Consider the following 22,102-nt stretch of genomic DNA (forward strand, 5'->3'; position numbering starts at 1 on the left):
AATCCACTAACAGCTTCGACACGCCATATGCACTCAAATGATGCACTCTGAACATCATGAAGTGATACAAAATATGTCAGTGATTATACCTGATGTCGTTACATTGTAAAAAAAAGATTGAAATTAAAATACTGCTGTGTACTATTTATAAAGGGCTTATGGAAGAAAGAACTACAGGAAATGGAGGGAGGGACAAAAACCATGCCCATAGGTTTGTTTGATATACGCAATTTTTAAAGGCAGTGCCTTAAAAACACATGCAACAGTAGAAATAATGAAAGTTATAAGAAGATATAAAAATTTTAAAAATAAATATTCATATCTCAAAAAAATATGCATGCACCAGCGGCTGTCGTATCTTAAGCTCATAAAACATACAGACTTTTGTGTCTAAGCTAACAATAAAATTTAAATTCTATGTGGTCTACCATACAAACAAGATATACATGCTCACATTAAAAACACTTATGTGAAAGTAAATAATAAAGGAGACCACTCACCAAAAAACAGAAGCACCGAGTTGTCAAACGACATTCACATAAAGAAAGAAAACTTGCTAGCTTTCACAGTAATCCCTTTTCGAGTTAGGGTACGCGTGTGCCTGCCTGCACATGCAAGCACAAGCATGCACACACTTATGCCCCAACATGTTTTAATGTTAGCTTGGACACACAAAGTCTATACGTTTTGTTAGCTTGAGATATGACAATCATCAGCATACACTTAGTTTATTGAGATTACTTTATCTCAATATTTTTTAAATTTTGAAGTAAATCTTACGACTTTAATTATTTTTACTTTTGAAAATTGCATACAGTAAACATAAGGGGATATAGTGTGCCCTGTTACCCAACTTGCTCTGCCTATGGCCTTAGTTTTGCTGGCTCCCTTATTTCCCCTTTCTCTTTTCTTCCATAAACATTATGTAAATTGTAAATGCACACAGCAATATTTTAATTTCAGTATCTTATTATGTGACAGCATCATGTTATTCTCAACATGTTTTGTACTTCTTCATAATGTTCAGAGTGCTTAACTTGATTGTATATAGGGTGGTCAGAAACAGTCCGAAAAGCTTGCAAGATGTTGCAGGGGAGGTTGTGCTGAGAAATAATTGCTAAGAAAAAAAATTCACCACTATGTTGACTTAAAGTTATTTAGCATTGAAGTTAGCCAATCAGATTGTTGCACGCACAAAATCAAGCACTTGCACACACTAAAATGCGGTAATGTGTGTCCATGAGTTACAACTCGTTGAAATGCTCATTACCAGGTAAAATGTGCCATTTTCAGAGGCGAAAGTTTTACGCTAGGTGAGCAAAAGCTACAATTATTCAATTTGAGGAAACCAAAAGAAGAAAACAATTGATGACCCCTCGTGTGATGACGTGATTGGCTAACTTCAATGCTAAACATCTTAGAAACGGTGCAACATGTAATTTTTTTTCCTTAAGAATTATTTTTCAGCAACCCCCCCCCCCCTCCCCCCCTTAGAAGCTTTTCAGACTGTTTCTGCCTACCCTGTACAGCATGACGAAAGTGTTAGTGGATTAATCATTTCTGAAGATGGCAGTAAATTGCTGAGACCAGTAATGTGAACACTGTAATTGTAAGGTGTTCTTGGCATAATAAACAATTTTCTATGTTGCATTGTACGCATGACAACCAACAAGCTGTCTGTCCACATGAATGGCCACTGACAAACTGTGGCTAAGAAACAACTTGACCACAATGTTGTTGAGCAATCTGCCCAACATGACATTCTTCACTTCAATGACTGCTTCACAACCTGTGCCATATGGATCCTTACCACCAACACCAGCTATTCTGAAAAGCACAGGTGGAACTCTCCATACAATATGTCCTACATTCTTGTAACACTCCTGCCCTCACCCATCTAGCCTCTCCCCTGTTCCAATTTGAGCACTACACAGCCCTCTGTTGCACCAATGCACCCAGTCTTTTTACTTCTCTCCTTTTCTGCTAACACCCCCGCGCCAATTTTCCCCCGCCCTGCATCTAACTACCCTACCCTCTCTCCACCTCGTCCCTGCATGCTCTCCACCAGCACTTAACTGTCTCCCACCCCTACCTTGCTATTCCTCCCCCTCCACACAACAGCCTCCTCCTTACCCCCACTCAGTTGCCTCTCCCATCATGCAGTGCTGCTGCTGCTCATAGTGTGTGTGTGTGTGTGTGTGTGTGTGTGTGTCAGTCATCTATTTCTGACAATGGCCTTGTTGGCCGAAAACTTATTTTGTGACAATCTTTCTGTTGTGCGCATTTGTGACTCAGCATCTCTGCTGTATGGTGAGAAGCTACTATCACTTTCATAACTGTTTATTTAATTGTCATGTAAACATTTAGAAGGTTACATAAGTCTGTCAATGTTAAAAAGAAAAAAACAATGTTACTGCTAGTGTTTCAGAAAATTCTGATTTCTTCCCTGTAAGAGCTATGGGAGAGAACATAATAATAATTAGTTTAATGTGAAGCAATTGTTTGATTTCATTATACTGTAAATTAAAACCTCTTTTTCATACTTATTGGTTTCTCTAGTCAGGAAAACCTCTCTAACCTAATCTGTAATATGGAGGAAAAAAGCATGAACAATCTTAACTGAAGCTAGGTGGTGAGAAAATAAGAGAATGGGGTCAGAGAGACGTAGGAAGAGAGACAGTTGGAGACAGTGGTTTCGAAAATGTATGGACTGTGCTTCATGTATGTAAACTGCAGAGTTTCATTTGCTGGCAGAAGCATGGAGCAAATGCTAATATTTGGGGACACTTAAAGAGTAACGGTGACTGCCTCAAAGTTAGCATGTAGGGAGATGACTCAGCTGTGATGACGAAACTTGGTAAATGCAGCCATTCTACTTCCGCAGAGGGGATGGTCTTAGCAGAGAACTACAAAATGTTTTGAAATGGAGCTCCTGAGATATTAATACTGAGGCCCTTGCTGTACCAGAACTTGTAGCTCTTCAAAGTACATCTTGAATCCCTTCCAAGTTCCACTGAAGTAAGGGAGCCATTACTGATGATAAGTTTTCATCTTTGTGACTTGTCTTAGGTAATGTAATTTTTTTTCTCTTTTTTGGTAGATAGGATATGCATAGTGAACATATTAATGTGGCCAAGACAGACACGAAGCCCACGCCTACTACAGTAGTACAAGTTTATATGCCAACTAGCTCTGCAGATGATGAAAAGACTGATGAAATGAATGATGAGATAAAAGAAATTATTCAGATAGTGAAGGGAGAAGAAAATTTAATAGTCATGGGTGACTGGAATTCGATAGTAGGAAAAGGAAGAGAAGGAAACTTAGTAGGTGAATATGGAATGCGGGCAAGGAATGAAAGAGGACACTGCCTGGTAGAATTATGCACAAAGCATAACTTAATCATAGCTAACACTTGGTTCAAGAATCATGAAAGAAGGTGGCATACATGGAAGAGGCCTGGAGATACTGGAAGGTTTCAGATAGATTATGTAATGGTAACACAGAGATTTAGGAAACAGATTTTAAATTGTAAGACATTTCCAGGGGCAGATGCAGACTCTGACCATGATCTATTGGTTATGAACTGTAGATTAAAACTGAAGAAAATGCAAAAAAAAGTAGGAATTTGAAGATATGGGACCTGGATAAACTGACAGAACCAGAGGTTGTAGAGAGTTTCAGGGAGACCATTAGGGAACGATTGACAGGAACAGGGAAAAGAAATACAGTAGAAGAAGAATGGGTAGCTTTGAGAGATGAAATAGTGATGGCAGCAGAGGATCAAGTAGGTAAGGAAATGAGGGTTAGTAGTAATCCTTCTGTACCAGAAGAAATATAGAATGTAATTGATGAAAGGAGAAAATATATAAATGCAGTAAGTGAAGCAGGCAAAGATGAATACAAACATCTCAAAAATGAGATCAACAGGAAGTGCAAAATGGCTAAGCAGGGGTGGCTAGAGGACAAATGTAAGGATGTAGAGGCATATATCACTAGGGGTAAGATAGATACTGCCTAAAGGAAAATTAAAGAGGTCTTTGGAGAAAAAAGAACCACTTGTATGAATACCAAGAACTCAGATGGAAACCCAATTCTAAGCAAAGAAGGGAAAGCATAAAGGTGGAAGGAGTATACAGAGGTTCTATATAAGGGCAATGTACTTGAGGGCGGTATTACAGAAATGGAAGAGCATGTAGATGAAGATGAAATGGGAGATACGACACTGCGTGAAGAGTCTGACAGAGCACTGAAAGACCTGAGTCGAAACAAGGCCCCGGGAGTAGACAACATTCCATTAGAACTACTGACGGCCTTGGGAGAGCCAGTACCGATAAAACTCTACCATCTGGTGAGCAAGATGTACGAGACAGGCGAAATACCCTCAGACTTCAAGAAGAATATAATAATTCCAATCCCAAAGAAAGCAGGTGTTGACAGATGTGAAAATTACCGAACTATCAGTTTAATAAGTCATGGCTGAAAAATACTAACACGAATACTTTACAGACAAATGAGAAAACTGATAGAAGCCGACCTCTGGGACGATCAGTTTGGATTCCGTAGAAATGTTGGGACACGCGAGGCAATACTGGCCCTACGATATATCTTAGACGATAGATTAAGGAAAGGCAAACCTACGTTTCTAGCATTTGTAGACTTAGAGAAAGCTTTTGACAATGTTGACTGGAATAATCTCCTTCAAATTGTGAAGGTGGCAGGTTAAAAATACAGGGTGCGAAAGGCTATATACAATTTGTACAGAAACCAGATGGCAGTTATAACAGTCAAGGGGAATGAAAGGGAAGCCTTGGGTGGGAAGGGAGTGATATAGGGTTGTAGCCTCTCCCTGATGTTATTCAATCTGTATATTGAGCAAGCAGTGAAGGAAACAAAAGAAAAGTTCAGAGTCGGTATTAAAATCCATGGAGAAGAAATAAGAACTTTGGGTTTCGCCAGTGACGTTGTAATTCTGTCAGAGGCAGCAAAGGACCTGGAATAGCAGTTGAATGCAATGGACAGTGTCTTGAAAGGAGGATATAAGATGAACATCAACAAAAGCAAAACAAGGATAATGGAATGTAGTCAAATCAGGTGATGCTGAGGGAGTAGATTAGGAAATGAGACACTTAAAGTATTAAAGGAGTTTTGATATTTGGGGAGCAAAATAACTGATGATGGTCGAAGTAGAGGGGATATATAAAATGTAGACTGGCAATGGCAAGGAAAGTGTTTCTGAAGAAGAGAAATTTGTTAACATCAAGTATAGATTTAAATGTCATGAAGTTATTTCTGAAAGGATTTGTGTGGAGTGTAGCCATGTATGGAATTGAAACATGGACAATAAATAGTTTAGACAAGAAGAGAACAGAAGCTTTCGAAATTTGGTGCTACAGAAGAATGCTGAAGATTAGATGTGTAGACCACATAACTAATGATGAGGTATTGAATAGAATTGGGCTGAAGAAAAATTTGTGGCAGAACTTGACTAAAAGAAGGGATCAGTTGATATGACAAGTTCTGAGGCATCAAGGGATCACCAATTTAGTAATGGGGGGCAGTGTGGAGGGTAAAAATCTTAGAGGGAGACCAAGAGGTGAATACTCTAAGCAGATTCAGAAGGATGTAGGTTGTAGTAGGTACTGTGACATGAAGAAGCTTGCTGAGGATAGAGTAGCATGGAGAGCTGCATCAAATCAGTCTTTGGATTGAAGACCACAACAACACAACAACAGGATGTGGATGGATACAAATGTGAGCATTATATTCCCTTCATCAGATAATACTGAGAGCGTGTGATATAATGTGTTTCTTTGCACTCTTTTCTTATATGCCTGAGCTGAACAGATGAATATTTCTTTTGGTTTTGCAAACTATAGAATTATTTGATTATTTTTTAAATGTTATCACTACTCTTTAAGGAGCACCACTTTTTGTAGCCAGTACAGGTGTGGTTTACATTAGTATCTGCAAGAGCACATGTTCTTAGAAGCATCCATTATTGGTGTCCATGAGAAACCACTAATTTTACTATTAGTTTTTCAAGGCTGACACAAATGTCATAATGAACACGGGGAGGTGAACAGACTTTAACTGTTTCTTAACTCTCTATACAATACATGGTCTGTCTCTCTGATTTCTTGGATTTTCTTCTTCGTCTCATAAACATGACAATCTCTGCTCCCAAGATGGATGCTGTCCTGACAAATTAACATATTCTGAAACCCTTCATGTCTGTTTAGTGTGCTTGCCAGCCACATTTCCCTCAAGTATCATATTTCTGCACAAGTGTAGTGTGACTATTTCTGGCATGTTGAATAGTTTTGTATGTGTGGGTCGATATAGCTTGAAACAAATTATCTCTGTCTTTGTACCATCAGGCAGAACGGAGGAGGCAAATGTTAAAATACAGGGACATTTACGTGGATTCCATTTACTCTTTCCAAATATATTTTGCCTGGGTTATACCATAATCAGTTGAGTTTTACTGTAAGTTGACAGATCCATGTGTGTTCCCCCTCTCAAGGTGTTACTTCATGGCCAGAATAATCATCTACAGTGCAGCAGTAATTTGAGCTAGTCGGGTGCCATTTCATAATCTCTGTCCACATGAGACTGTGGAGAAGCAAGTAAGGCTTTCTCCCAGCTGCCACCAGTTTTAGACACAAAACCGACTGCTCTGCCAGCCACCTGCACTGACAGTGCCACAGTAATGCCACAGCCTGTTGTGCACTCATTTTAGTCTAACATATGTTTTGAAAAGTTTGTCCAAAATTAAACATATACTTTTGGAGATAGTGTTTTTTGGTGTTTCAGGCCACTAGAAAATGGTGTTAAGAGACCTGTAATTCAACAGTACTGTGCACTTACTATACAGCAAGAACTCACAGAGCCCATTTATAAATATCTTTCAATTTGATCCAGATATTCTGAAATAAATGATTTCACTAAATACAGCAAAACTTGTTTGGATTAACTAATCTTCATTCTAAGCCTTTAGTATCAATATTTTGATAAGTTGTAGGTTATAGAAATTTGTAGGAATATGGGGTTTTGGAGCATTGTTAAGTTATTACTCCATCTGAAATGAAGTGTTTTATAAAATCGTTTAGTGCCTACAGCTGACTGAGCCATGTTGTTAATCTGTGCCTTTATTTTGCAGACTAGGGTGAGACTTTTCTCTGAGCTCCACACACAAAAACATCCCCAAATGTTAAGCAGTTATAAAGCCATAGCAGAAATGCAAATAGGAAAGCTACAAGTGATTTAGTTGGTCGGATGTATCTTATTTCACTTGGGGCGAAAGCAGTCACTAGTGAGTTGAGAGGGATGTTCCATCTCCCATCCTCTTCCACCCGACGAAAACTGTACCTTTGTTAGCGAGACCTGAGTGGTGATGGGACAAGGAAACCACCACTGTGCTAGTCTGCCCTCTGCCTCGAAAAGAGTGTCAACTTAGAACATTTTTCATCAGGCTAGATTTTGGTCTTACAAAAGGGTCTACTCACTTGATTTCTAGTTGCTGGAGCACATTAAATGTTATAAACTGTTCTTGTGTAATGTCAATGTGGCAAGTGGATTCTTTCCACATTACGGAACTGTAAATTGAAATCTATATTTACAAGATTCTACCGTATGTCAAGGTATTACATGAGTTTTTCTGACATACAAGCAACTTCTCTTTGAGTCTACACAGCTATGGCAACATGGGCTCTGAATGTCAGCTGTGAGGACATAAACAACTGCTGTGAAGGACTCGATAAAGATACTTGTTTTTGAAAAGTTTGTTCCAAAATATATACAGGATGGTCCACTGATAGTGACCAGGCCAAATATCTCACAAAACTAGCATCAAATGAAAAAGTAAGAAGAACAAATCTGTTCGGGCGTGATGGGGTAAAACAGATGGTGCTATGGATGGCCCACTAGATGGTGCTGCCGTAGGTCAAATTGACAGAAACTGCACTTTTTAAAAATAGTTATCCCCATTTCTTGTTACATATTTGTATAGTACATAAATAAATAGGAATGTTTGATTTGGAACATTTGCTTCACTGTGTGATGGATGGCGCTATAGTATTCTCACAAATATAGCAACGCACCCCATAGCACTGTGTGCAATTCGTTACTTAAATTAGGTATGATAATACGTTTATCTAGTCATAATAATTACACGGAAGACATAATCTTGTTAAAATGGAATGGTTAAAAGTCACAGAAAAGGTAGATATGGTGTTTATTTATGACTATTTTGACCAAAATGCCCAACAAGCTTGTGCTGTGTATTGTTATCCTGATAGACAGCGTCCAAGTGTCCAGACCTTTCTTGGATAGTTAATGTATTTAGAGAAACCAGAAAGTTCAGCCAAAGAAGACACAACCAAGAACTGTAACAAATGGAAGATGCCCAAATAAGTGTTTAAGCTGCAGTTGAGGCTAATCTACACATCAGTAGCAGACAAATTAAGCAGGAATCAGATATTCCAAAAACATCAGTTTTGTGAATTCTACATCCTTACCATATTTCTATGCACCAGGAATTGCATGGCGATGATTTTGAACGCTGTGTAAATTTTTGCCACTGCGCACCAGATAAATTACGAGATGATAAAAGGCTTTTTTTCAAGAGTTTTATTTTGTGACGAAGCATCATTCACAAACAGAGGTAACATAAACCAGCACAGTATGCACTGCTGGGCAACGGTAAATCCATGATGGCTGTGGCAAGTGGAACACTAGTGACCCTGGCAGGTTAATGTATGGTGTGGAATTATGGGAGGACATCTAATTGGACCTTATTTTATCGATGCAATGTATGCTGATTTCTTAATTAATATTTTACCGATTCTAGTAAAAGATGTTTCACTTAGTGACAGAACGGTGATGTACTTTCAATATAATGGATGCCTGGCACATAGCACGTGTGCAATTGAAGTGGTATTAAATAGAATATGTTATGACAAGTGGACTTGTCGTAGAAGCACCATACCAAGGCTAGCATGTTCACCACACCTTACTCCTCCGACTTCTTTCTTTGGTAAAATTGAAAGATATTTGTTATTGTGATCCACCAACAATGCCTGAAAACATGTGTAAGCGCATTGTCAAGGCATGTGCGATCTACTCGCTGTTGAGAGGAATTTTGTTATGCGTATTGCCAAATGCACTGAAGCTGAAGGACATAATTTTGAGCATTTATTACACTAATGATTTTATTACAGTTGCTACTTTTTGTGTTTTAATTTACAAAACCACACTGTTACCAACTGTTCATCTAAATGGGTGGGGCGTATTACACGTGTTGGAATTTTACAGCGCCATCTACCACAAAACAAAACAAATGTTCCAAATCAAACATTCATATTTGTTTACGTACTAAACGAATAATAAAATATGGGGGGTAGCAATTTTAAAAAAATGCAGTTTCTATCAATTTGACTTAAGGCAGCGTCATCTAGTGGGCCATCCATAGTGCCATCTGCTTCCCACCCCCCCAATCACGCTCGAACAGATCTGTTGTACTTATTTTTTCTTTTGGTGCTAATCTCATGAGATATCTGGCCCAGTCACAGTGTATTTCTCTTCTATGTAGACAGCTGCCACCACATTAAATCTATTTCCCAAAAGCAATGGATGGATAGTTTTTCAGGGTAAACACCGAGATGAGGCTCCAGGTAGAGCTATTTTCCCAGTAATTTTCATGTGTCAGTATCATCCACCTGCAAACAACAAAGAAAGAATCTCAGCATCCCTGGGAGATAACTCGCTATCCCATTCAAAGCTTTTTGGGTATATAAGGGGGACAACTTCTCTTAGCCATCCACCCCCCCCCCCCCCCCCCCTTTCTTTATCATATCAAATACATTTCTGACACAACTATGTCATGTTACTTACAATCATTCTGTCTTTGATAGAGGAGGACTGTCTTTTCAATCTCATTTGATTTGAAGAAGTGTTAATTTTTGCCAGCAGTACACTCTTTTTACTGAAAATGTTTTTGAAGCAAAGTTTCATATTTGATCCCACAAGCCCCTGAAGAAAGGAATGCCCATCCAAAAAGAGCACCATCTGTCTTGATGTGCCTAACATAATCGTGGTGTGGCAGATGCTCCAGACAATGCACACTATCAATTATTTTGCCTCAACAAGCAACCCACCCTCCTCCTCTCTCTCTGAAGGGATTGTAACATCATTGTGACCCATGTAAGTAATCAAGGATTTCTGCTCTCTAACAAATATAAAATTTTAGTCAACTTTATCAGGGCTTGCTGAGTTATGTCCAAAGTTTATGTGACAGAAATCTGGCAGCACTGGCCAGCAACCAGCTTTGGTCTTTCAGGTTTTCTATTTACTTGTCGGGCCTTTGGGGGTCACAGTTCACGAGGAAAGGGATAGTCATAGACAACGAAAATGGATTAAATTTTATTTCCTTGTATGATGTGACATCATAAAAGTTTTAAAATGATTCTGAAAGTATGTAATGTTTCTGTGTGTTTGCAGTAACTGCTTTATCTGTGGTGTGGAGCAATTTACATAAACTAAGCAGCCTTTAATAAAAACTAGAATGAAAAATTACACACACTCAGTGACACTTCTTACTACATCAAGTTAGTAGGCAGCCAATATAAAAAGAGGCAAATATTTCTTTCCAAAGTTATTTTTCCTGGATAATTTTCTGAGAACCTAATGTAAATGTAGTCATTTTCATGACGCGATGACAGGTCACTGCTTAAAATTTTCTTAATTCATCTACAGTTAGTCTTTGCAAATTATGAAATCGCTTACTGCAACTTACATTGGATTTGGTTTAACTAGTTTTATATTGGAGTAGCAAGTAATGACAAATTTGGAATTATTCTAGTAACCATATACATTTTTGAGTCTTACTTCTCAAAGACACTCTTAGTACACATACACTGACAAGTCAAAACTTTATGTCACTGCATGTGACACGGTAAGTGAAGTATGTAAGTGGAGCAGACACAGACAGGGAGCACCCTAGAGAAGATACGGGCTGCAAATCCACTGAGATAAGCGACTCTGACTAAGGGCAGATTATTATTATGCAGAGCCTGTGAACGAGTACCTTGAAAACAGCGAAGTTGATCGAATTTTCACATGCTACTGTTGTCAGCATCTACGGACAGAGGTAGGGGGCCAGTGAAACTACCACTAAGTGCCAAATGGTTGGACTCTTCACAGAATGTGAGGTTCAGAGGCTTGTGTGGTCTGTGAAATTTGATGATGATTTGTGGCATCTATGCTGAAAGAGCACAAAGCTGGTGTAAGCACAAGTGTTTTGGAACACACCATTCATCTTACACTGTTGAACATGGAGCTCTGCAGCAGACCATCTCTACTTGTCCACATGCTGACCCAACGACATCATCAATGATGACTGCAGTGAGCAAAGGACCAAAAGGCTTCGACCATTGATCAATGGAAACGTGTCGGCCCTTCGGTGAATCACATTTTTGCTACACAGGGTTGATGGTGACCTCGACAAACACCATCATCAAGGTGAATAGCGGCTCAAAACGTGCAGAGTGCCATGAAGCAGTATTATGCTATGGAAGACATTCTCCTCCACTTCCATGGGACCTGTGGTAGTAAACCGGGACACACTGACAGCTGCAAACCACCTGAATTGTTTCATCCTTGGTGTCTTCCTTAATGGTGATGTCATCTTTCAACAGTATAACTGTCCAGGTCTCGGAGTCAAAACTGTGCTCCAGTGGTTTGAGGAGCATTATGGTGAACTCATGTTGATGTCTTGGTGAGCAAAATTCGCCTGATGTACATCCTATGGAAACCCATGTGGCTCACCATCAAGCACCATTACCCTGCATACAAATCAGCAACCCATTATTTACATGAATTACGTGGCCTGTCCACAGACATCTAATCCCACGTACCTCCACAAGCCTACCAACAATTTGTCGGATTCCCGATATGCAGAATCAGTGAAGTATTTTATTCCAAAGATGGATAAACAAGCTAGTAAGTAGGTGTCATAATGTTTTGGCCCATCAGTGTATGCGAGTGTTGCATATTGTACGAGGTGGAATCCAAAATTTTCGGGACTGGTGCTGCCATCTGGAGAGTAGGAGTAGTAGATCTTTGCACCGCTAGGTGGCGAGAGCTCCATATCTGATGAGTCAGTGTGAGGAGTGGCATTCAGCTGGGAGAACGTGTTGCGTATCCACAGTGATTTCTGTAATACTCTGTGTTTGGTGTGTGGCAATTTTACGAAGGATCTGCGAACAGAACAGTGCATGTGTATCAAATTCTGTGCACATCTGGGGAAAAGTGCTACGGACACCCTTGCAATGATTCAAGTGTTTGGGGGACAGAGCATGTGCCGTATGCGTGTGTTTGAGTGGAAGAGCCGGGGCTCTCCAATACCCAAAAAAGTGAGACAGGTGAAGAGAAAAGTGAAGAGCATGATCATGGTTTTCTTTGATACCAAGGGAATTGTGCACAAAGAACTTGTCCCACCCAACCAAACAGTGAATTCCGCATACTACTGTGATGTTTTGCGACAGCTCCGTGAAAACGTGCGGCGGCGACGGCCCAAACTTTGGCGTCAAGGAAACTGGCTGCTACATCATGACAAACCCTGTCACGCGTCCTAGCTCACCAGGAACTTTTCGGGAAAAAACAACATGTCGGTTGTACCCCACCCACCGTACTCGCCTGGTTTGGCACCTTGCGACTTTGTGTTATTCGAAAAACTGTAACTCAAGTTGAAAGGTCGTCGTTCGACATTCTAGAGAGGATTCAAGAAGCATCGCTGGCAGTGATAAAACACCCTCAAAGAACAGGACTTCCAGAAAACGTTTGGCCAGTGGCAGAAGTGCTGGGATCAGTGTGTACGTGCGGATGGGAACTACTTCGAGGATGATGGTGAGTGTTAGTCCAAAGATAAGGTTTTCAACAAATGGCAGCAACAGTCCCAAAAATTTTGGATAGCACCTGGTATCTTGCATTTATTTCCTACTTCCTCTGATATCAATTGTATAGTGTTTCCACTGTCAAAGAGACCTGCGATGCTGTTTGCACAATTTAAAAACCTTCCCCTATTCTCTGCCTGGTAGGGTTCTTGCGAGTTCATACGTTCATAAATGAGCACGTTAGGACAACATATGTTTCAAGTATCTTTAGTAACATTAAAATGTCTGTTGGCATAAATGATTCATATGCCCGTTCACTGATGCAAGTTAAGCAGCCCTCCTATGCACCATACATCTTTTTTATTCACCTCAATAACTGTGCAGTGTAGATATTGATTACTTTTAGCAATAATCCCAGCATTTTGAACCTTTAGCAGCAAAGGAGAAAGGAACCTACAATTTACATACAAAAAAGGAATTCTGTATTATGACAATGGGGAAAATGTTTATGACATGGCTTCTCAAATGATCGGAATGAGAAGTAAGTACTGGACATGAGATAATGAAATATTAAAATACGAACTTATAGCAGTTCAGAGCTGCATGTATTTTTTACCCCAAACTGCTTCAATTATATTTGTACAGCAATATTGGTTTGCTAGGAACAGATCTGTCTCATAACCTACAGACTAAATTACAAAAGCTGCAAAGAACTCTAGAGAGAAACCAATACCCACAGCCTCTCACCTGGCGGCATCTGAGCGATACGCCAGCGACTCACACTCTGTTAACAGCAACTGGGTCTGAGCCAGTTTTATGTCATGGCGGCGAGTGTTGTACAGCAAGTGAGTGGTGGCTACTACGACTGCCAAATGCTGCCAACCAGGTATCGTAGGAACCAATCTGGCTACTATAGCAACATTGTCACGATCCAGGTAAGGTTCCCCGGGAATGTTGAACTCAACAGCACTCCAAATGTCCACACGAAAAAGCGATGAGCGGTACCACAGGGCAACACCATCCACTCGGGCCCCTGTTCGTTTCTTGTACAGACCCTTATAACCTGGTAATGGAAATTATTACTTTGCTAGTGCCACTATTGCAACTTTCTGAAAGGCTGTGAAAGTGGATTACAAGTTAATTCAGTAGCCAGCATGAATTTTATGAGCAAATTTATTGTTTCTTAGGAGAAGTATACCCCATGAAAAGCTGTAATTTGCCTTTACAATGCACCGAGATATTATTAAGACAGTTTGCAATTCAGAAAACAAAATTTCATTTCCCACAGTATAGTTACTTTCCATCTACATTTCCTATTATACAGTGTCTTCCATTTATCTGATGGCCGCCTGTGTGGCACAGTAGATGCCGGGCAGTGAGCGCTCCATTGCCCGCCGATCAGATGCCGTGTCACCCGTCTACTGCTGCGGTACGACATGACCACATAAAACGTAAGCAAATAAATTTTGTACTCAGCTGTGTCACGGAAGGTGATGCTGGAACCGCCTTCCATTATTTTCCCCGCATTTCTGACATCTACTCAAGAAATTATTAATCACATGATGCAGTTCTCTACGAGATATTGAATTAATTGATTCACGGATCTTATCCTTGATTTCCTCTATCATGTGAGTATATGTGGTGTGCACTTCGTCCTTAAGAGAACCTCACAAATAAAAATCACAGGGAGGTAAATCAGGACTTCTAGTGGGCCACATATTGTTACTAATCACTCTTTCATCGGCCACATCATGAACTGCCTGCAAAGAAACGATGGCCATATGAGCCCTTGCCGAATCCTGTTAAAAAAATGTGAAACTTCGTTTTCTTTCACTCAGTTCATTAAAAAATAGTCACAAAATGTTTTGCACCTGTGTCATTAAAAAAAAGACTATTATTCTATCACCACTAACTGCGCAACATACCCCTATCTTCTGATCATGAATAAGTTCCTCATGAAGCACGTCAGGTCTCTCCGCTCTCCTGTGTCGATAGTTTTGTGATACTTTACAGGGCCTTGGCCCAAGGAGCTTAGGACCTCTTTGTACAGAAGTGAACGATATTTGTGTTTGTTGTGAAAGACAGCTAAGAGACTTTTTAGGGAAATTTTATAGTTGGTAAGCAATGTCTTCGAGACGAGCTTCTGTGAGCACTGTACATCGTCATTTACGGTTCTTGTTTGAACACTTCTCATTTCATGAAATTTATCTGCATCAAGACTCTGAACATGAACACCTGGAAACTTCTGTTCAAACAACCTCTGAACAGTACGAGCGGACTCTGTAAGCACATACGAATTGTAAATAAACACTCGTTGTGGAATTGAATAATTCGCTCGTCACTGTTGCGCTTACAAACTTCACTATTACACTTGTGATGCCTGTTTCACTGCTCGGATGACACTTGCCAGCAAGGTGCGTATGTCTGTGCAGCCTTCAGGCTATATAAAAAAGGGCGGGGGCATAGCGTGGTCTCGTGAGACCCATTCGGCTGGCAGGCATTGCTTTTGTGGCCGGCCTGCAACACCCTGGGCAGCAGGTCATCAGATAAATGGAACACACTGTACTTGTCATTTATGTAACTGAAAGACTATGGAAGGTTTCCATAAAATGTGCTAATTATGTTCTCTCTGCACACACAAAACATTTGGTCTATACTACATTTCACGAAACTAAAGAATTTCTGCAAAACTTAATCTACAACCTACCTAAGACAAGCAAATCAATAATAATAACAATAATAATAATAAATAAATAATAATAATAATAAATAATAATAATTACAACAGATATAAGCAAAGGCATGGAAATGGGTTATACATGCGAGCTACTTACAAAACGCTATGGTTTAATCAAGTATATAACAAGAAAGTAAAAAATTATCAGGCATGATCCAGTCAAAACATGTGGAATCCCTTCCACAAGGTGAGTTTTCTTCCCTGAAAAATTAATTATCTATTTAATGTTAACCACTACAGATGTGAGGTTATGGTTGTTATATTTTTACGGTAATAACTGGGGGCATTCACTCAAATTTCTGTTCTACATACAGCTCAACAACGCATTTTGAAAGAGAATGTTCTCAGAAACTTAACTCCTGAAATTAACACAAAAAGTCTACCAACACAACAGTGGTGTTCAGTAAACAAAATAAAAATACTTTGACTGTGAGTCCTCATCTTACATTACAAGTATTGTCTTCTGTCAGCAGCCATTCCATCCCAAACTGCATATATTGCCAGGACACATTCTGCTGATCTGCTATGAGCTCCAAGAGTGTCAATTTGACACGTCTGCAGACATCCAGGAGTGGCTGTGTACTGAGACGTCCAAGGTATTTCTGCACAAGTGCATCTGTTGTGTTCTATTGGTCGTCTACTTCTCATTTTGTAAGTCTATGATCATCAACTTCTAGATATTTCATCAAACAGGTGTCGCACATTTATAATTAAAATACTTCTACCTGTTGTCTTTCACTTGCAATTTCAGCGTATAGTGATGGTTCTCTTCATGAATAGCAATCTAGTTCTTCCAGTGAGTCTTGCTTCACCCCTTTCTTTTCTACATTCAAGATTTCAATGTCGTGTTCCACTCCCTTAAGGGAGCAGCCTGTTTTGTTTACATGATTTGCAAAAGCTGATTTGTCATAATTACTTAACATGAATGCATCTTTATGTTCCTTGTATCTAGCCAAAAATGTTCTTCCTGTCTGTCCTGTATACACGGTGGTTACAGTCAAACTTTTGCTACTGGAGAGGGGATCCGCGACAAATGAATGACCATGGGAGAATAAAACTTGGTGAAAACATTTATAAGACATGCAGAAGAGAAATAACAAATAAACCACTGAAAGGAAAACCATTTTAATTTTCTCATGAGAGGGTAACATTTGTTGATTGCTTACCATATTTATATTCCAAGCTACAAACGCTGCTCAATTTAACGAATATGTGCATTCGCAACAGCCTGGAACTGTACTAGAGTGTGCCCAAAGCACTTTCTAAATGGTGGTAAATGGAATTATTCAGCTGTTGTGACAGAGCTTATGCACTGCTTGAAGACCGTACATCACATCCAGTATTCTCAGCTACGGCAACAATAATTTCTTAAAGAACGTTTGGACCAACCTGTCCACCTTTCCCAGGCCCAATTCCTAAATCACCTTGCGATTAACACTTCTCAATCACTTTCTTCAACCCTCATACGGAAGGAGGACCTCTCTCTATTGCTTTAATGCATCGATACTTGTGAAGAGCAGCAACACTCTTGCTGTTGTCTTGATTAAACAGCTTTATGAGTAAAGTCCTGCTCTCCTCGTCGAGACCAATGTTGACTGACTGCAACTGTAATGCATGCTGATGCCTGTATTTAAACCCTATGTCAGTGTACCAGTATTGGCATCTAACAGCAAGTCACAACACTAACACTACTAACAATGCTTTCATATAAATTTGGGTACTCATATGGTAAATAGTTTCCCGTCTACAATGTCTCGAGTACCAAAAGTTTAATGATAACCATCCTGTACTTTGCATCACAGGATGCAAGTCTAATTTTAAGAACTCTCAACCTTTGAACTTCTCTATCTTTTCACCTACAAGAAGTAATTAAGAAGTTTCAAGACTGATTCATTTCTGAGTAGGGGAGCGTGCGGACTGGTTCCACCGAGTGGGGGAAGTAGTGGGGGGTCTCAGGGAATGAGCTGATGCTGCAGCAGTTACCTCCGGAACTCTGGAGAGTGCGCATCGCTCGCAGCGTGAGTGCGTGTCATTGACGTCGGTCAAAAAGTGGGAGAGGCGAAAATGGAACAGCGATTAAGTTTTGCATGCGACTGAACCAAACTGCCACAGAGACTCTCAGTATGATTCAAGAGGCCTTTAAGGAAGAAGCCATGTCCCTTGCAATAGTTTTCATGTGGCACAATCGTTTCAAAGATGGCCGCGGGAATGTTGAAGGCGATGACCACTCTGGGAGGCAATCATCAAGCTGAACGGATCAAAATGTGGAGAGACTGTCGCAGGTGACTTTTACACTGGAGTGCTCCGCTGCTTGAGGAATTGAGTTCGCTGCGTCTGCCTGGCGATCAAGGGCAATTGGGTTCTCCGCCGAAGTTTTGGTCAAGTTCAATGTGACAACACTGCCACAGCCACCCTAAAGCCTCGGCTTGGCTCCAAGTGATTTTTTCCTCTTCCCCTGAATCAAAACAGGCCTAAAAGGGAAGCAATTCAACTACATTGACGCCATCCAGCAGGCTTCGAAGAGAGCCATTGACAGCATGACGCCCGAGGCCTTCCAGAAGGACTACAAACAGTGGAAGATGCGCTGGCGCCACTGTGTTGATGCTGAAGGATCATATTTTGAAGAATTTTAGCCCGCTGTACTTAAATATCCAATAAATTTCTAGTTCTGAGTTAAGTATTGAAACTTTTGACTCACGCCCTGTATATCATGCTTTCGGTTATACATCACTAAATTATTTGTTTGCAACAATATTTTAGTACCATGCGGTTGGAAAAGGTTTACGATCTGTTCCAAACTCTTGCATAATATTTCTTCTTCATTAAGCTGATTCATTCTGTAATTATTATCTCTGCATAGCAACTTATTAGCAATATTTATTTTACACCCACTTTTAATCACACTCTTGCGATAATTAGTTCTGTCTCTCTATTCTTCCTGCTCATCGGCATATTGACTGCTCTGTGCACTAATCAGCAGAACGCTGCTCCTTCATAATCCTGTGGACGGCATGAATCCTTAGGAATCACAGCGTTAGTTGTTGTTGGTTTTGTATAAATAGTAAATGTGTGCTTATTGCCTGCCTTTTAATGTTCGAATTGAGGAACTAAAAACTGCTGTTAATTTCATGCTCCACAGTAAACTCATACTATACGCATGTTGAACATTTTTATTAACTCTTCAATATCTTTCTCAGAACTGTCAAAGGCAACAAGGTATTGTCTATGTAATGTTTATAATGACCAATTTTATCTATAATGGCACAGTTGGACTTTAAAACTTCTTCATCATTCATGAAAATGTGTCCACACTTCCTGAAATGCTGGACTCTATGGCTAAATCATTGTTTTGAACATAAAAACTTATGACTAAAAGTGAAATAGTTGAAACTTGTAATCAGCTGTAAAAGTTCAATGAATTTGATGGTTTCTTATCTTGAAATTTTACTGTATTTTGGAAATTTCTTCCAATTATATCAATATTTTCTTTAACAAAAATGTTACAAAATAGATTCTTAACACTCTGCCGTCCAGCGACACCACAGTGGTATCGTGTGTGAAATAGCGGTCAATGGCCAGCGACACCACAGTGGTGTGCATAGTATCGTGCAGCGGCAGGCGACAGCACTTTAGTATCTTTTGCGTTCTGTGGGTGTTTGGTTTAGGTAACAATAAGTTACACAGGTCACCATGATTTTTGGTTTTACTAATACTTGTGCCCTTTCATTGTTACAGATGAAAGAGACAATATGATTATTTACGACGAATGCACGGAGCAAAACTTGGAGGTTGCCACTACATTGCGTACGTCTCACGATCCAGTTGACAGACTTTCCAGTCACTTAAAGCAACACCAACTAATAGGCCTACGTATTTCCAAAATGATAAACGAAACTGAAGAAACTGCCATGTATGCAAAAAAACCACACAAACTTAATGTGCAAGCCTTGTGGAGTTGCGTTACATCTTGGAGACTGTTTTGCTGCATATCATATGAAAGAGAAATACTAAGTACGAAAGCCAATGCAAATAAACAAATATATGAAACAAATTTTGTATTTGTATAATGGAAGGAAACATTCCACGTGGGAAAAATTATATATAAAAACAAAGATGAGGTGACTTACCGAACAAAAACGCTGGCAGGTCGATAGACACACAAACAAACACAAACATACACACAAAATTCAAGCTTTCGCAACAAATTGTTGCCTCATCAGGAAAGAGGGAAGGAGAGGGGAAGACGAAAGGAAGTGGGTTTTAAAGGAGAGGGTAAGGAGTCATTCCAATCCCGGGAGCGGAAAGACTTACCTTAGGGGGAAAAAAGGACAGGTATACACTCGCACACACGCACATATCCATCCACACATACAGACACAAGCAGACGTTGCTTTGTGAACCCTTAATAAATAAAGCGTATCACGCCAATTAAAGACATTTATGTAAACTAGAAATATAGAACCAAATTTACCTGTGTCCTAGTGTCAAACGGATTAAGACAAAGTTTGAATTAACACAACCTTTAATAATTTTGATGCGCTTATGTATGTATTTATGGATTGTAATATGCGCGAGTCTGGCACATGCAAGTGCCCTCTCTCGGCGAAACAATCTGCCTTAGTGCCTTCACACTCGTGTCTCAACAGTTCATAGGCGAAGTAACATTGTTAAACTGTTCGCTTTGATCCTGTACCCATTACACATGTTGTACAAATGGAGATGATATTTTAATTACTGACGACGCCTTTTGGCATAATTGTTTCATTATTCTCCAGTGCATGATGTAATTTTAGTAAGTACTAAAGATTGTGTGCCTGTATTTCTTTAGCAATTTCACCGTTATTTAAGCTTCTGTTTCTCACTTTCGTTGATATGGCTTTTCTAATGAATGTGTCTTTCTATTCAGGAAATGTACTTCTGATGAAGGTATATTTATATGTACCGAAACCTTGGTCAAGAATTTTAATAAAAAAATTCTATCCTGCAACTGTTTTTGGCTGCCATCCTTTATTGTGAAGAATTTTAACAGTTGCTGCTGCAGCCATGTTTAAAATCTTGAGATCACTGAGATCACTCAGAGGGCTAATAGCAGTGGGTAGTGATCAAAGAGCGTAACTTATAACACCCTTTCACATTTCAATTTGTGATCACAGTTTACCGCTTGCACAAGGATATCTTAAGTCAAGATGAAAATGCATGATAGTGATGTCTTGTCATTCTCCTGAGTTCAACATCTTACTCATCATGAATAGATGCTTACTCAGTTTCTTCATGGGGACTGGAGGGTATAGACGAGTATGTGTGGGCATCTGCTTTCTGAACGGACTGGAGTTGGTGCAAGGGACAGAGTAACATCTTCACAGTCCAGGGTCTCCAAAGGATGTCCTTAATGTGTCCAGCAATGAAGAAAGGTATTGGGTATTATATTATTAGTTATCGTAAACACATTATGTATAGGTCAAGGAACAATGTACAATACGGACCAGCCGATTGGAGCATTGCAGCTGTTAAGTTACTAGCCTCATATTCGGTGGGATGAAGTTGTTCTGTCTGGCCATCCTGATCTAGATTTTTCGTGGTCTTCCTAAATCACTAAGGCAACTGCTGGGATGGTTCCTTAATCAAAGCTATGGCTGACCAAAAGCCCTATCCTCAAAAAGCATGTTATGTATTCTGTGTGTTGTATATTTTGAACTATTCATTTGTGTTGTGTTACCTTGACAGTTCCTGTATCATTGAGAGGTGATCCTTGGATGAATAAAGATGATGATAAAACCTAGTCCACAAACAGAACTACCACTTCATACCTACTTCTACCCATATTTCCCAGCTATCTTCATAAGAGCATCCTTTTGTACCCAGCATCATCCCATACTGGAAGAACTTACACACATCCTTTGCCAGGGCTTTGACTACCAATCATTGCACCCATAAATTAGGAACATCCCATCCACAATCCTTCACACATCTTCCAAAGTAGTATTTCGCTGGCCACTCAGATACCCTGGAGCAACTTTATGCCAAGACTACCCACAACCCCATGCCATATGATCACACCCCTGCGAAGACCCAGGTGCAACACCAACAGCACACAACTACTCTGTACACACTATTCGAGTCCTGATTCTACTGAAGGTTGGACCACCTGCAAAACCAGTGATGCCACCTCTGCAGTAACCTAAGAAACCAGTCACATCATGTCTGCAGTAACTTCTCAGTAGCCGACTCCTACAAGCCAATGACAGAAGATATTCAGAGAAAAGGACACATGATGCAATAAGCCAGTTTAGCATGTGTTACTGTTTAAGATACATCAAACACAAATGCATAAATAAAATTTTAAATAATGGCGTAAATGGGTGGTCTTCTGGGCTGATATTTTTCTAAGTGGCTGGTCCTCGAAGTGTTAAGTTTTGAATGAGAGTCAAAATCCGTGTGATTTAAGAAAGTCATTGCACATTCTCAAATTTAA

At 39.8% G+C, this 22,102-nt stretch overlaps 1 protein-coding gene across 1 annotated transcript in view; it reads right to left on the minus strand.

The window, feature by feature from the left end:
• The window catches only part of LOC126419866 (protein angel homolog 2-like), a gene marked incomplete at its 3' end in the record, with an annotated part of 133,816 nt that overhangs the window by 24,396 nt on the left and 87,318 nt on the right, over window positions 1–22,102 (minus strand). Inside the window, exon 5 of the mRNA XM_050087122.1 lies at window positions 13,641–13,956. Within this exon, the coding sequence (XP_049943079.1) occupies window positions 13,641–13,956 (316 nt within the window). The remainder of the gene's footprint in view (window positions 1–13,640; window positions 13,957–22,102) is intronic.

Source organism: Schistocerca serialis, chromosome 9 (genome assembly GCF_023864345.2).
Source record: "Schistocerca serialis cubense isolate TAMUIC-IGC-003099 chromosome 9, iqSchSeri2.2, whole genome shotgun sequence".
Taxonomy (NCBI): domain Eukaryota; kingdom Metazoa; phylum Arthropoda; class Insecta; order Orthoptera; family Acrididae; genus Schistocerca; species Schistocerca serialis.